This window comes from Pan paniscus, chromosome 18 (assembly GCF_029289425.2).
Source record: "Pan paniscus chromosome 18, NHGRI_mPanPan1-v2.0_pri, whole genome shotgun sequence".
NCBI classification, from domain to species: Eukaryota; Metazoa; Chordata; class Mammalia; order Primates; family Hominidae; genus Pan; species Pan paniscus.
In genome coordinates this window covers 84,953,830-84,966,874 of record NC_073267.2, presented here as the reverse complement: position 1 = coordinate 84,966,874, position 13,045 = coordinate 84,953,830, and the positions used below count along the sequence as shown (strand labels likewise).

General features: G+C 61.9%; 1 protein-coding gene across 20 annotated transcripts in view; it reads left to right on the top strand.

Moving 5' to 3' along the window:
• BCAR1 (BCAR1 scaffold protein, Cas family member) overlaps positions 1-13,045 on the top strand; it is a 39,831-nt gene that overhangs the window by 20,159 nt on the left and 6,627 nt on the right. For 7 of the 20 annotated variants that reach the window (XM_034940727.4, XM_034940726.4, XM_003829533.6 and 4 more), the window contains exons 2-5: positions 4,694-5,314; positions 10,444-10,605; positions 10,790-10,906; positions 11,812-12,909. In XM_034940727.4, coding sequence (XP_034796618.3) covers positions 4,694-5,314; positions 10,444-10,605; positions 10,790-10,906; positions 11,812-12,909 — 1,998 coding nt within the window. Of the gene's footprint in view, positions 1-2,573; positions 3,004-4,693; positions 5,315-10,443; positions 10,606-10,789; positions 10,961-11,811; positions 12,910-13,045 lie in introns of those variants that run through there. The other 13 variants (XM_034940725.3, XM_034940724.3, XM_008954896.6 and 10 more) reach the window with 7 other exon arrangements.

The following is a 13,045-nucleotide window of genomic DNA, read 5'->3' as shown; positions in this document are numbered from 1 at the left end:
AGGAGTTCTTGCCTTTTTCTCCCAGCTCCCACCTTGTGCTGGCTTGCGGGTGCTGAGGTCACATTTGCTGGGTGAAAGGGTGCAGGCCAGATATGAGCCAGGCCTGGCAGAGAGGGTTTTGGTCAGCAGTGATACCTGCAGTGTTCTCTGCAGTTGGCTCGGGCTGGCCCTGCTCCTGAGAACTCCTGGGTTGTCCCTTCAGGCAACCAGGGACGGCTCCTTGGAGCAGCAGCATCTCCCCTTACCACTCGCCGACACCAGCTTCTGCCTGACCCAGAGAAGGAGTTTGGGGACAGCCACAGCACGTCCAGGGCTCCCAAGGCAGCTGGCAGAGCCAATGAGGAGACCGCAACACCCATCCGACGGCTGCAGCTCTCCCTGACGTGTGTCACCCGCAGCCCTGGTCCCAGCCGCTGTGCTTCTCGGGGCCTGCGTGCCCAGCCCGGGTGGATATGGTGCCTAGGCGGGCCCCGGGGACACAATGAGGGCCATTCTCAGAGCCAGGCAGAGCGTGTGGGGCAGTCCTGTCAGTCCTATGTGCAACAGCTGGGATATTGTTTAGGGAGTGCTGGCATCAGGCTGGGGCTCTCCTCCTCTGGCTCTGCCCTTTGGGATGAGCAAGCCCCCAAAGGCCTTCCTGGGTTCCTCTGGTGCACATGCCCTTCTGAAGGAGTTACCCTTCTGAAGGAGGTAGACTTGTCCTCCTGTCCTGGGTGCCTGGGGTGCAGGGGTGTGAATTGGGCTATGTCAAGATATGCTGGGCAGTACTGTGAGGTGGGGGCAGAGGGGAGAAGGTGTCCCAGGAGGAGCCTTCCTGGAGGGGATGATAGTCCAGCATGTTCTGAAGTGGGAGTAGGGTGCGGCAGGAGTAGGGTACCAGAGAATGAGTGAGTCAGGCAGCAGCCTCCACTGCGCCTTGGACACAGGTGGCTGACAGTGTCCACCTGGACTGGCTTTGCACCCCTTCTGAGGTCACAGTTGTGTCCCTTGAAAACTTGGGCAGGAGCACCTGACTGGCCCAGCTTGGGTCATGCCCTAGGCCCAGCAGTGCGGGAGGCCAGGAAAGTAGGCTTGGGGAGGCTGGCCTCTCCTCCAGTTTGAAGCATGGCAGGGGTTCCGGGGGAGGCTGCTGGGGGGCCTGCGAGCATGTCCAGAGCAGGAATGCTTGGGGTGGTGTGTGCTTTGCTCTTCTGGGCTTATCTGGCCATGGGAAGCTGGTTGTGCGGATGACGTTCACTGAGCTGTGCACGCATCATCCATGGAGTCTGCGGTGTGAGTCCTTTTGCCGCTCCAGGGTCACAGCCTGCCTCCCTGCTCCAGCCCCCTGGCTGAGGCCCTTCCTCTGCCCCGTGCTCTTCTCAGACAGGAATCCTGTGGAATGTCATCTCTTTGGGGAGGCCGTCTCTGACCCTGTATGCAAAGGCCTTCTCCCACATTATTTTTGGCACCCCACTTTCTTCCCCGTGAAAGCAAATTGTTTGGTGTCTTTCTGTCCCACTACAGTATAGGCCCGGTTCAGACAGAGGCCTTGTCCACTAGGCCTGCGCTATCTCTGCGGAGCCCAGCCAAAGCAGGGGCCAGGCGAATCTTTTGTTAAAAGAACAATGCGCGCTGGGCACAGTGGCTCACGCCTGTAATCCCAGCACTTTGGGAGTCCGAAGCTGGAGGATCACTTGAGCCCAAGAGTTTGAGACCACCCTGGGCAACATAAGGAGACCCCATCTCTACACAAAATTAGCTGGGCGTGGTGGTGTATGCCTGTAGTCCTAGCTACTTGGGAGGCTAAGGTGGGAGGTGGCTGAGGTGGGAGGATCAGTTGAGCCTGGGAGGTTGTTGCAGTGAGAGCCATGATCGCGCTACTGGGCAATAGAGCAGAACCCAGTCTCAAAAAAAAAAAAAAAAAGAACAATCCTATGAAATGAGGGCTGTCATCCAGCAGAGAGGATCTAGATGCTCAGAGAGGCTAAGGGATTTGCCCAAAGTCCCACAGCCGGGCCGAGGTCTGAGTCTGCCTAGTGAGGAAGAAGGAGTGCATGTCCTTAGGGAACAGAACAGGAGGCAGAGAGGCCTGGAGAGGCGGGGGCCCTGGCCAGCTGGAGTGGTCGGTTGTGTACCAGCAGCGTCCAGAGCTCAGGCTGGGCGGGGGCACACCAGCTGACGCAGGCGAGGAAGCTCCTGGTGCCAGGCGCCTGGTGCCACGTGCCCAGCCTGTGAGATGCTTCCCAGCCTGGCTTCAGCGGCCCCAGACTGGGCTGCGGCCGATCAGTGAGCTCATGCCTGGCGGGGCTGGGCTGTGAGGCCAGAGGCCCCAGCCGCTCACCTGGGCCGGGCTTTCCCTCCCTGCAGGGCCCTTCCCTCCACAGAGCCCCCGGCCTCCCTGCCTGTGCTCCCTCAGCCTCCCTGAGTGCCTGGCCCTGCCTGACGGGGCCTCTGCTAGCCTTTCCTGGGCCACCCTCCTAGGAGGTGAGGGGCCTTCGCGGGGCGGTCCCCTCTGTCTAAACCCCCACCTTCTCTGACTTGGCTGGAGGGGAATTTTCCTGTGACTCACTCTGCTGGCACTTCCTGTGGTCACCAGGGCAGGGGCTGGGGGACCCGGAGGGGCAGCTCTGTGGTGTGTAGGGTCACTGGGGAAGGGTGGCCCGCCCCCGATGGGCTGTGATTCCCAGAGGCAGGCTGCAGACCATATTTGGGAAATGCTTGTCTTGCTGGCCGCCTGGGATGGGGGCCCTGAGCCCGGTGGGCTGCAGGACAGCCCCCGCCCTCCCGCTCCTCTGTGGGGCTCTGGCCCCTAGACCTGCCGCAGTGCCTGTCCTGTCCTGCCTCAGAGCCTGGGACATAGTCCACCGTTTTCTTTTTTTTTCTTTTTGTGTAGTTTTTCAGCCCCAAAGCAAGAAACACTCATTCCTGAAAAACAGGAAGAGAAAGGATCTCCATTGTCTCAGACATCTCTGGTGTCATCCTGACCCTCTCCTGTCTTTACGTTTCACAGGACATTTTCTTGAGGTGTGCTTTTCACTTGAGTGCCTTTTTCATTTTGTTGTAATCATGGTGTGGGCAGTGTTGCAGCCATCCAGGGCCTCTGCCCTTGTGCTCACCTTGGCTCCAATATGACTCCACCTGGGCCTGCCCTCTCCTAGCTGCTCCCTGGCCCCTCCCTTGGGCCTTGCTCCTCCTGGCTCTCCACACTCCAGCCTCTGGCCCTTTTAGGGACTGGAGGCTCCTAGCCGCTCTGGAGAAATGGGCTCCCTGCTGATGATGTCCACCCAGGGCAAGTGAACCATGGGGTCTGAATGTCTGATCCTGGGACCTGGGGCAACTACTGCCTACCCAGGCCGCTGCCTGGTATGCCATCGCCCTCTGATGCCGGCCAGGGAGATGGCGCTCAGAGGGGCACTGTCCAGCCCCTGCTCATACAGGGGAGGAGGGTGGGCCCTAGGGACTTGAAAGAGGCCTCACCCCCACTCCTCTGCCCCAAGGCACAGGCTCCTGCTTCCTGTTTCTGCCCAAGGGGGCGTGGCCCTTTCTTCCTTGTTTCACTCCTTGCAGATGGAGTCCAGAAAGTGGGACTTGGTCCCAAGTGGGGATGGTCACACAGCTACTGGCTGGCCAGAACCCAGGTCCCATTTCCGAGTCAGAGTCTCGACCAGGCTGCACATCTAAGACGCCAGGAGACTCCGAGGAGGGACCTTGCAGGGCAGCCCAGAGCTGAGGCCAGGCTGGTGGGGTGGCTGGAGCCCAGTGCCGGTCACTGTCCAGCCGGCCTGGCACTGTTCTCACACCTGGCTTCCCTGTGTGTGAAGTCTGGGGCCCCTGTGGAACCTATGCAGCCCTCTGCTGCCCTAGGAGGGGCCGCAGCCCTGGCCTTGTCTCACCCCGTGCCTCCCTCACACCTGCCTTTTGCTGCAACCGCCCACACCCTCCAGCCAGGGATCCTCTGTCTCTCTGGGCCCGTCCTGCGCCTGGCACCTCGATGGGGCAGCAGCGGCAGGGGCGAGGATGCATGAGTGTGTGGTGGGAAACTGCGAGGCCTCCCTGCCTGGGCTCTAGTGTCCCAGCGAGGCTCCGCCCCTGCCCTCGCCACGGCACTCATGCCTCTGATCCCACAGCCTCCTCCAAGTCCCTCTCGGACTGCTTGGCTCCTCGGCCACGTGGAGCACGTACCCTGCTCTGCAAGGGTTTGCTGAGGGCGACGGGGCCAGGACAGGGAGGGTGTGCCTCCTGTTTCTTTCCCAGCCTTGGGGAAGGTGTTTGAAGTTTCTAAGAAGCTGTCCTTTTTGTCAGATTATTTTCGTGCACCTCAAGAGAGAACCATTTGCTATTTGTTTTAACTTGGCAGCATTGTCGTGATTACTGCTGCTCTCCTTGTGTTGGTCCAGGTAGCAGAGTGGCCTTGGGTGGGGCTTTTAGGGATATCTTGAGGGTCATCCCTGGAGTTTTGGTGGTGACAGTGGTCAAGAGGATTTTGAGGTGCTATACAGGTGCAGTTGAAAGAAAGGCCAGGATCAGCTGGGCCTTTCTGCTGGGGAACAGGTGGGGACAGTGGAGGCAAAGGCACAATGATCTCGCCAAACTCCACTGAGTTCTTTTCCTAGTATCAAAGCTGGGCACCTCCCCAGAGCAGGGCAGGAGCTGGGGAGCCCCTGACGCCCCATGCACATCCTCCTGTTCTCACACCTGTGTCCTCTCTCCCCAGAACGTGCTGGCCAAAGCCCTCTATGACAATGTGGCCGAGTCCCCGGATGAGCTCTCCTTCCGCAAGGGTGACATCATGACGGTGCTGGAGCAGGACACGCAGGGCCTGGACGGCTGGTGGCTCTGCTCGCTGCATGGGCGCCAGGGCATCGTGCCTGGGAACCGCCTCAAGATCTTGGTGGGCATGTATGATAAGAAGCCAGCAGGGCCTGGCCCCGGCCCTCCTGCCACCCCGGCCCAGCCTCAGCCTGGCCTCCATGCCCCAGCGCCTCCGGCCTCCCAGTACACGCCCATGCTCCCCAACACCTACCAGCCCCAGCCAGACAGCGTCTACCTGGTGCCCACTCCCAGCAAGGCTCAGCAAGGCCTCTACCAAGTCCCGGGTCCCAGCCCTCAGTTCCAGTCGCCCCCAGCCAAGCAGACATCCACCTTCTCGAAGCAGACACCCCATCACCCGTTTCCCAGCCCGGCCACAGACCTGTACCAGGTGCCCCCAGGGCCTGGAGGCCCTGCCCAGGATATTTACCAGGTGCCACCTTCTGCCGGGATGGGGCATGACATCTACCAGGTCCCCCCGTCCATGGACACACGCAGCTGGGAGGGCACGAAGCCCCCGGCAAAGGTAAGGCTGTCCTGGCACAGTTGTGCAGCCCCACAGGTATAGCCCAGGCCCTGGTTTGTGGGCACAGAAGGGCCCAGCCACCCTCAATCACCGGCATTCCAGGAGTGGCTGTGTGTTTGGTCTGGGGTCAAAGTGGGAAGTGAGTGTTTGGGGAGTGTTCATTTGTCCGGGGAAGTTGGATGTGAATGGACCCAGAGGGGAGATGCTCCGATGGCCTCAGCCAAGCCGACCCGAGTGGTGGTGTCACCAACCACAGGGAGCAGCCTGTTGAGGCGTTCCAGCGGGCAGGCGGGGCTTGGCACATGGGGTCGGCAGTTGCTGGGCCCCCGCGAGGGAGAGGCCAGCCACTTCATGCTCAGGCTGCCCTGTGCCATCTGGGTTTACGTGTCAGCCTCTAGATGGGGTTCCGGCACATCTTCTGGCCGCCCCTGCCTCCACAGGCCAACCCCTCTCCACTTCTGGAACATGCTAGGGGCCAGCGGGTGCATTTGGTGATCTGGATGTGACTCCTGGGAGGACGCTGCCCCCGAGATTGCTAGAGGAGGGCTGCCCTGAGAGCCTCCTGGGCTCTTGCTGATGGGATGCCGGGCCTGGGGACAAGACCTCTGGCCTCCAGACCCTGAGCCCGCTCCCCAAGTCCACAGGGCCCCTGCCTCCCAAGCTCACCTGCCTGTAGGAAGGAGTCAGCACTGGACACTCAGCCCAGGGCTGAGGTGGAGACCTCATTGGTGCAAGCTGGGCAGCGAGTCAGCTGGGAGTTACCCCACCCCCGCCCATGGGTGGCCTGGTACCCAGGAGGCATGGCCGGAGGTCGTTGGCAGGTGGGGGACTCCATGGACATGGGCCACCAAGCCTGGCCACCAGGGGAACCTGGGTCACTGGCTCCCACTTCCTGCTCTACCTGCTCCTTCAGCCATCTGGTCAGAGGCGAGCCTGGCTGGCATGGGGTGCCTGGGTGGGGGTGCTCCCAAACTGGCTTTAGCAAGAGGAGCAGGGTCCTGTTATCCCCTGGGGAGGCGGCAGGGAGCAGTGTCCTGTGGGGGAGCCTCAGGCCACAGTCCAGGTATACCCACACCCCACACAGATGAACACACGTGCATGATGCCTGTACCCCACAGATACGAACACCCACGCCCACACCATATGCACGAACACACACATGCGCTACATGAATATGCGTGAATACGTGCACATATCTGCATCCCATACCCCATAAATGGACACACGTATACGCCCACACATGCGCACATCATATGCATGAACACGCGCACACCCAAACCCCATATGTGTAAACACACGTGCATACTCACCCCACACACAGACACGTGTACGTCCACACATAGAAAGCGTGTGCACCCACCAGTATCCCAGAAACGTACAAATGTATGTGCGTATGCACACGCACACACAGTCCACACTGCACATGCCCCAAGGTCAGGCACATCCCCTCCCCTCCTCTCCCGCCTTTGCAGTGAAGCTTGTCCTGGTGTGGCTGGAAGCCCTGTGGGCTGGGGAGCAACAGCGAGATCCCTAGACAGAGCCCGGCCTCGAGGCTGTGTTTTGGCAGCTGTTCTGTTTCCCTCTCCGGCAAGGGGCCTGCTCTCAATTGCATCAGGGGCTCAACCAGCTGGGTCCTTCTCTGCCCATGCCCACTGGTAGAGCTGCCCAGACCTGTGCCCCAAGGGCCCTGACCTGGCTGATGGCCCAGGAAGGAGAGCCCTGTGTCCTGGGCCTGACTGCTCTCCCCCAGGAAACCTCCCCCAGTCTTGATTGTGTCTGCTTGTATTTTATGATCACAAAAGCAATGCTTGTTTGCTGTAGAAAATGCATAATGTATGGGAAAGTCTGGAGATGAAATTTTCCAATCGCGGTAATCACCGGGAAATTCTGGCATATTTTGTCTAGCATCTGCCCTGTGTTTCACAGATTTGTACATGCAGTTTTGCATTTCAAAGTTGTAAATCCAACATTAGATATCAAAAGCATTTTGTTGAATTCTTAAAGCTTGTCCCTGAGCCGCCTTGGACTTTGCTGGGTTGCCCCCTCTGCTGGGGCGGGCCCTGGGCAGTTTCCGATTGCTCGTGTCTTCATTACGGTGGCACGGCGGTAACACCTGGCTGCGGGACTTCTGTGTCTGAACCTCCAGGTGCTCCCCTCCAAGCCTCAGGCCTGCCCCTCAAATGCCTGGGAAACTGAGTCTCCCAGTTCCAGGGTAGTGGTTGGCTGGGCTGAGAAGGAGCCCTTGCCAGGACTTCACGTGGGCGGGAGGGACACTGGCTCTCAGGAAGCCAAGAGGGTGAGTGACAAGGATGGTGGCCAGGAGGGTCAGAACCCTGGGCCCTGGAGCAGGGTCCAGTGGGTGCTAAGGTGGGAGCCTGGTGGCCCGTATGGCTGGGGGAGAGGTGAGGGCCACACTGGCACCGAGACTCTTTGGGCCGGGTGTGGGCTGTAGGAATCTGAGGGCAGAGGCTCTTTGATGGTCAGATGGGACCCCCGGGGGAAGGCGTCTGTGGGAGGTCGCTCAGGTAGTGCCCCTGGTCAGTGCCTAAGGAGACAGCCATGGCGTGAGGTCAGGCGTGCACGTGGTCCTGTCGGGCCTGTGTTTCACCCTCCTCGCCCTAGAAGCTTCATCTTGCCCCAGGCTCCCCTGTGCTGGGACCTCAGGCTGGGGTGCCTGGAGCTGGGGAGGGAGGGGAGCGGGCTATGGTGGTGGCCCCTCAGGCCACCATGACCCAGGTCGGGTGAGCCCCTCGTGCTTGGGTGTGTCCTGGTGGCCGTGGTCGCAGCACTCCTGTGGTGCTCCATTTCCCAAGGAGGAAACGAGGCTCCTGGATTGGGACCTGGGGGTGCCAGAGCCGGGAGCCAACCCAGGTCAGGGGCGACACCCATTTTGCAGAAGGGGGAGACCAGCCACTGAGCTCCAGGGCGGGGGCCCTCTTTGTCCCCTTCCTCTGACCTGACACCTGCCTCTGGGGCCCTTACTGGGAGACTGGGATGTATTCCTGAGTTCGCTTGTCCCCCCGCTTGATGCCTGATCGTAGGGGAGGAGAGGGGCAGCACCCTGGCCCTGGGGCTGCCTGGGTTCTGTGCGTGCACCTGGCAGTGGGCCTGTGCTGTGTTTTCTCTGCATTGTGTGAGGCATGTGTGTCAGAGACCGTGTGGGTCTTATGTCAGTGACTGTGCCTCTGTTCTCTCCTCCTGGGCTCTGGCTGTGTTCCCCTGACCCCCGGGGGACCTCCACGGCCTGCTAGTGGGGTCTCAGGTGTGCAGCAGGGTGGCCTGTGATTAGCAGTGGGGCTGAGTCATTCCCCTAAAGAGCTTTTCCCCCTGGTGGCTGCGTTGCTCTGTTTTTCTAACAGAAACATTTGGTCACTGTGGCTGCCTACTGCCACCCGACTCAGCTCCAAGAGTGGCAGGCGGCCATTTGCCTGGGGAGGCAGGCCTGGGTCCAGCTGCACCCCTGGGCCTCACCGCGTGAGGTTGGGATGGCCACCAGCAGGGTGCTTTTGGAGGATGCTCATCCCTCCTGCTGGTGCTGGGTCCTGGCTGAGCCTTGAGGCTGGGTCCCCACCTGCCTTTGGGAGGCTGGGAGGCCTGGAGAAGCCTCGGGCCGTGCCTCGAGGCCCAGCCAACGTGCCACGTCCCTCCGCCCCGCCTGCCCCGCTGTTGGCAGGTCCCTGCATCTAAAAATAGTTCTGGAGGAGACTCAAGTCTGGGGCGCGTGGAGGGAGATGAGTCTGGAGAGGCAGCCGCCAAATCCACTCCCAGACGCACTAGAAGGGGGCGGGGACACCCCACGGAGGCCCCCAGCCGGGGCTCTGCTACCAGGCGTGCTGGAGACCTAGTGGGCCCAGCTCTGCTGCGTTGCGGGGGACTCTGCCAGGCCTGCGGCTGCGGGGGGGCACTGGCGCCTCTGCCGCCCCCATGCCCAGCGCCCCCCTCACAGCACCGTCAGCAAGCAGGGCTGGCTGCCTGCCTGCATTGGGAGGGCCTCTAGGGGTTCAGGGGCACTGGGCCCGGGAGAGGGGCTGCTTTGGCGCTGCTGCCCTGGGGGATGTGCGGGGAGGCTCTGAGTCAACCCTGTCCCAGACATCCCCTTTGATGAAGGAACAAAAGGTCTTTCAGTGGAGAGAGCTGAACAGGGAGCCTGGTGGTGGAGGCGTGTGGGCGCAGTGTGCCCGGGGGCTGGAGAATCCCACCAGGGAGGCCTTGACCTCCCCAAGGCAGGGAGACCTTCAGGGAAGGAGGCTGCCTGGCATGGCCCCTACCCGCTTCAGGCTGGTGCTGGTGAGGGGTCCTGTGGCCCTGGGCAGGCCATTGTGCTGCCTGCCTCTTCACCCACCGTGCGGGCCTTGGCTTCCCTGGGCTCTGGGTCATGGTAAGAGCACCTGGGGAGGGGAGGGCTGGCCCTGGACCCACTTCCCCCACTAGGCCTCATCCTTTCAGGTCGCTGGGGATCTTACCTGCTGCAGGCAGCTCCCCCGGGGCAGGCGCGGCAGGGAGGGGGCCTTGGTCCCAGCTGCTGCGCCCCCCAGCACACACCCAACCTGCCCCTCTGGCCCTGTCCTCCAGAGTCTCCCCATGCTGTGCTGTGGGGCAGGGGGTGATAGGCTCTATCTGGTCCTGGGCTGGATGCAGTCCCCTGCTGGGCGAACCCTTCTGAGGAGGCTACAGCTAGGTGGTGTGGGCAGTGGACTCCGAGGCCTCCGACGTGGCCTCTTGTCCTGTGGGGCTAGGCGCCCCAGTAACGGGGGGTTCCTTGCCTGTGGGTAGTGTCCTCCAGAGCCAGGGCCTCAGCCCCTCACCCCACCGGTGTCATCAGCTCATACCCATGCTCCTCTGTGGAGCGAGCCTTCTGGGTCAGCAGGCTGTAGAGACGTTGGTGTCCTGGCCCAGGACGAGGCAGCTCTGAATAAAACCCAGAGTTCTTGCCGTACCTGGCACTGCGTTCTGCTAGAGGAAGGTCAGATGGTGCAGAGGGGGTGAGAACTGGCATCCTTGGGGAGCCCCGTCCCTTCCACCTGGTGTGCCCTGCCCACCTCCTAAAAGGGACGTGGCTCCCAGGTGTGAGTGGAGCCTCCCTAAGGGCTGGTTCGAGGGCAGCAGTGAAGTCGGCTCTCTGCCCCCAGGTGGTGGTGCCCACCCGCGTGGGGCAGGGCTATGTATACGAGGCCGCCCAGCCGGAGCAGGACGAGTACGACATCCCGCGACACCTGCTGGCCCCGGGGCCACAGGACATCTATGATGTGCCCCCGGTTCGGGGGCTGCTTCCCAGCCAGTATGGCCAGGAGGTAGGTGTGGGGTGCGCAGCGGGGGGAGGGTAGGGCAGCAAGTCTGTGCCTCTGCTTGGCCCTGGGCCGGGAGCTGCATCTTCTCAGCCCCGGCCAGGCCTGGGGACGGTGCTGCGGGGTTCCCACCTTTCCTATTCCCCCAAGTGGCCCTGGCGCCATTAACCCTGCACTGTTTCTGCCCCAGGTGTATGACACACCCCCCATGGCTGTCAAGGGTCCCAATGGCCGAGACCCGTTGCTGGAGGTGTATGATGTGCCCCCCAGTGTGGAGAAGGGCCTGCCACCGTCCAACCACCACGCAGTGAGCAAATGCCAGGGCAATGCCAGGGCCAGGCTGAGGCTGTGGGGTGTCTGGGTGTGTGCACAGGGGTGCTGACCAGTGTCTGCAGGGCTGGGGGTGGCGGGCAGGAAGAGACTGGCTCCAGACCCTGGTTCTGGATGGTTGACAGATGAGGAAATCAAGCTGTCTTCTGAGCCTCAGGTTCTTTGTCTGCAGAACCACCTGTTGCGAGGCCTTCTCCATGAGCTCCTGAGAGGGTATCCGCAAGGTGACCACGGGATGTGTCATCTCACCTGGGATACTTCCAAGAGTGAAGGGGGGACTAGTAATTATGTGGGGGCATCAGGGACAAACCAGCAGTGTCCTGGGCAAACCAGAATTTGGTCCCCTGATAATACACACAGAGCTCAGTCGCACACCTGCTGCAGAGTAGAAAGTTCACACGTGGTGGTGGTGCTGGGTGGTAACAGTGATGGTGGTGATGAGGTGGCAGCGGCGGTGGTGGTGATGAAATCATGATATGATGGTGGTGGCAGTGGCAGTATCACAGCTAACCTTTCAGTGAGTGTCTGCAGCGACACAATTATGTGAATTAACACGTGCAATTCTTCGGGAGGAAGCTCTCCCACCTTCAGGCACAGGGGTGGTCACCTGGCTCCAGAGCCGGCTCATCCCAGAGCTGTCATGGATAGGAATTGTGAAGGATGTGTGTGCTAGGGCTGCGAGTGTGTGTGCGCGTGTGTGTGCCTGTGTGTACGTGTGTGTGCCTGTGTGCGTGCCTCTGCATTTGTATGTGTGCCTGTGTGTGTGCGCGTGCCTCTGTGTGTGTGTCTCTATGTGTGTACGTGTGTGTGTGTGTGGCTGGGTGCTGCCCCCAGTCCCTGGGGTGGGCAGATGGACAGTCTTGACCACCGCTTGTCCCCCAGGTCTACGACGTTCCTCCATCGGTGAGCAAGGATGTGCCCGATGGCCCACTGCTGCGTGAGGAGACCTACGATGTGCCCCCCGCCTTCGCCAAGACCAAGCCCTTTGACCCGGCCCGCACCCCACTGGTACTGGCTGCGCCCCCTCCAGACTCCCCGCCGGCCGAGGACGTGTATGACGTGCCGCCCCCGGCTCCTGACCTCTACGACGTGCCCCCTGGCTTGCGGCGGCCTGGCCCGGGCACCCTGTACGATGTGCCCCGTGAACGGGTGCTTCCTCCTGAGGTGGCTGATGGTGGCGTGGTCGACAGTGGTGTGTATGCGGTGCCTCCCCCAGCTGAACGTGAAGCCCCGGCAGAGGGCAAGCGCCTGTCGGCCTCCAGCACCGGCAGCACACGCAGCAGCCAGTCTGCGTCGTCCTTGGAGGTGGCAGGGCCGGGCCGGGAACCCCTGGAGCTGGAAGTTGCTGTGGAGGCCCTGGCACGGCTGCAGCAGGGTGTGAGCGCCACCGTTGCCCACCTTCTGGACCTGGCAGGCAGCGCCGGTGGGACTGGGAGCTGGCGTAGCCCCTCTGAGCCACAGGAGCCGCTGGTGCAGGACCTGCAGGCTGCTGTGGCCGCCGTCCAGAGTGCCGTCCACGAGCTGTTGGAGTTTGCCCGCAGCGCGGTGGGCAATGCTGCCCACACATCTGACCGTGCCCTGCATGCCAAGCTTAGCCGGCAGCTGCAGAAGATGGAGGACGTGCACCAGACGCTGGTGGCACATGGTCAGGCCCTCGACGCTGGCCGGGGAGGCTCTGGAGCCACCCTTGAGGACCTGGACCGGCTGGTGGCCTGCTCGCGGGCTGTGCCCGAGGACGCCAAGCAGCTGGCCTCCTTCCTGCATGGCAATGCCTCACTGCTCTTCAGACGGACCAAGGCCCCTGCCCCGGGGCCTGAGGGGGGTGGCACCCTGCACCCCAACCCCACTGACAAGACCAGCAGCATCCAGTCACGACCCCTGCCCTCACCCCCTAAGTTCACCTCCCAGGACTCGCCAGATGGGCAGTACGAGAACAGCGAGGGGGGCTGGATGGAGGACTATGACTACGTCCACCTACAGGTGGGTGCCGCCTGCCCAGCCCCGGCTCCTCTTCTGCCACGCTGGGCTCCTGTGCTTAGGGGGAGATTTGTTCTCAGCTGGGGCCTGGTCCCTGGCAAGGCCCTGCACCCTCCTCTCACTTTGACCTCCCTCACCC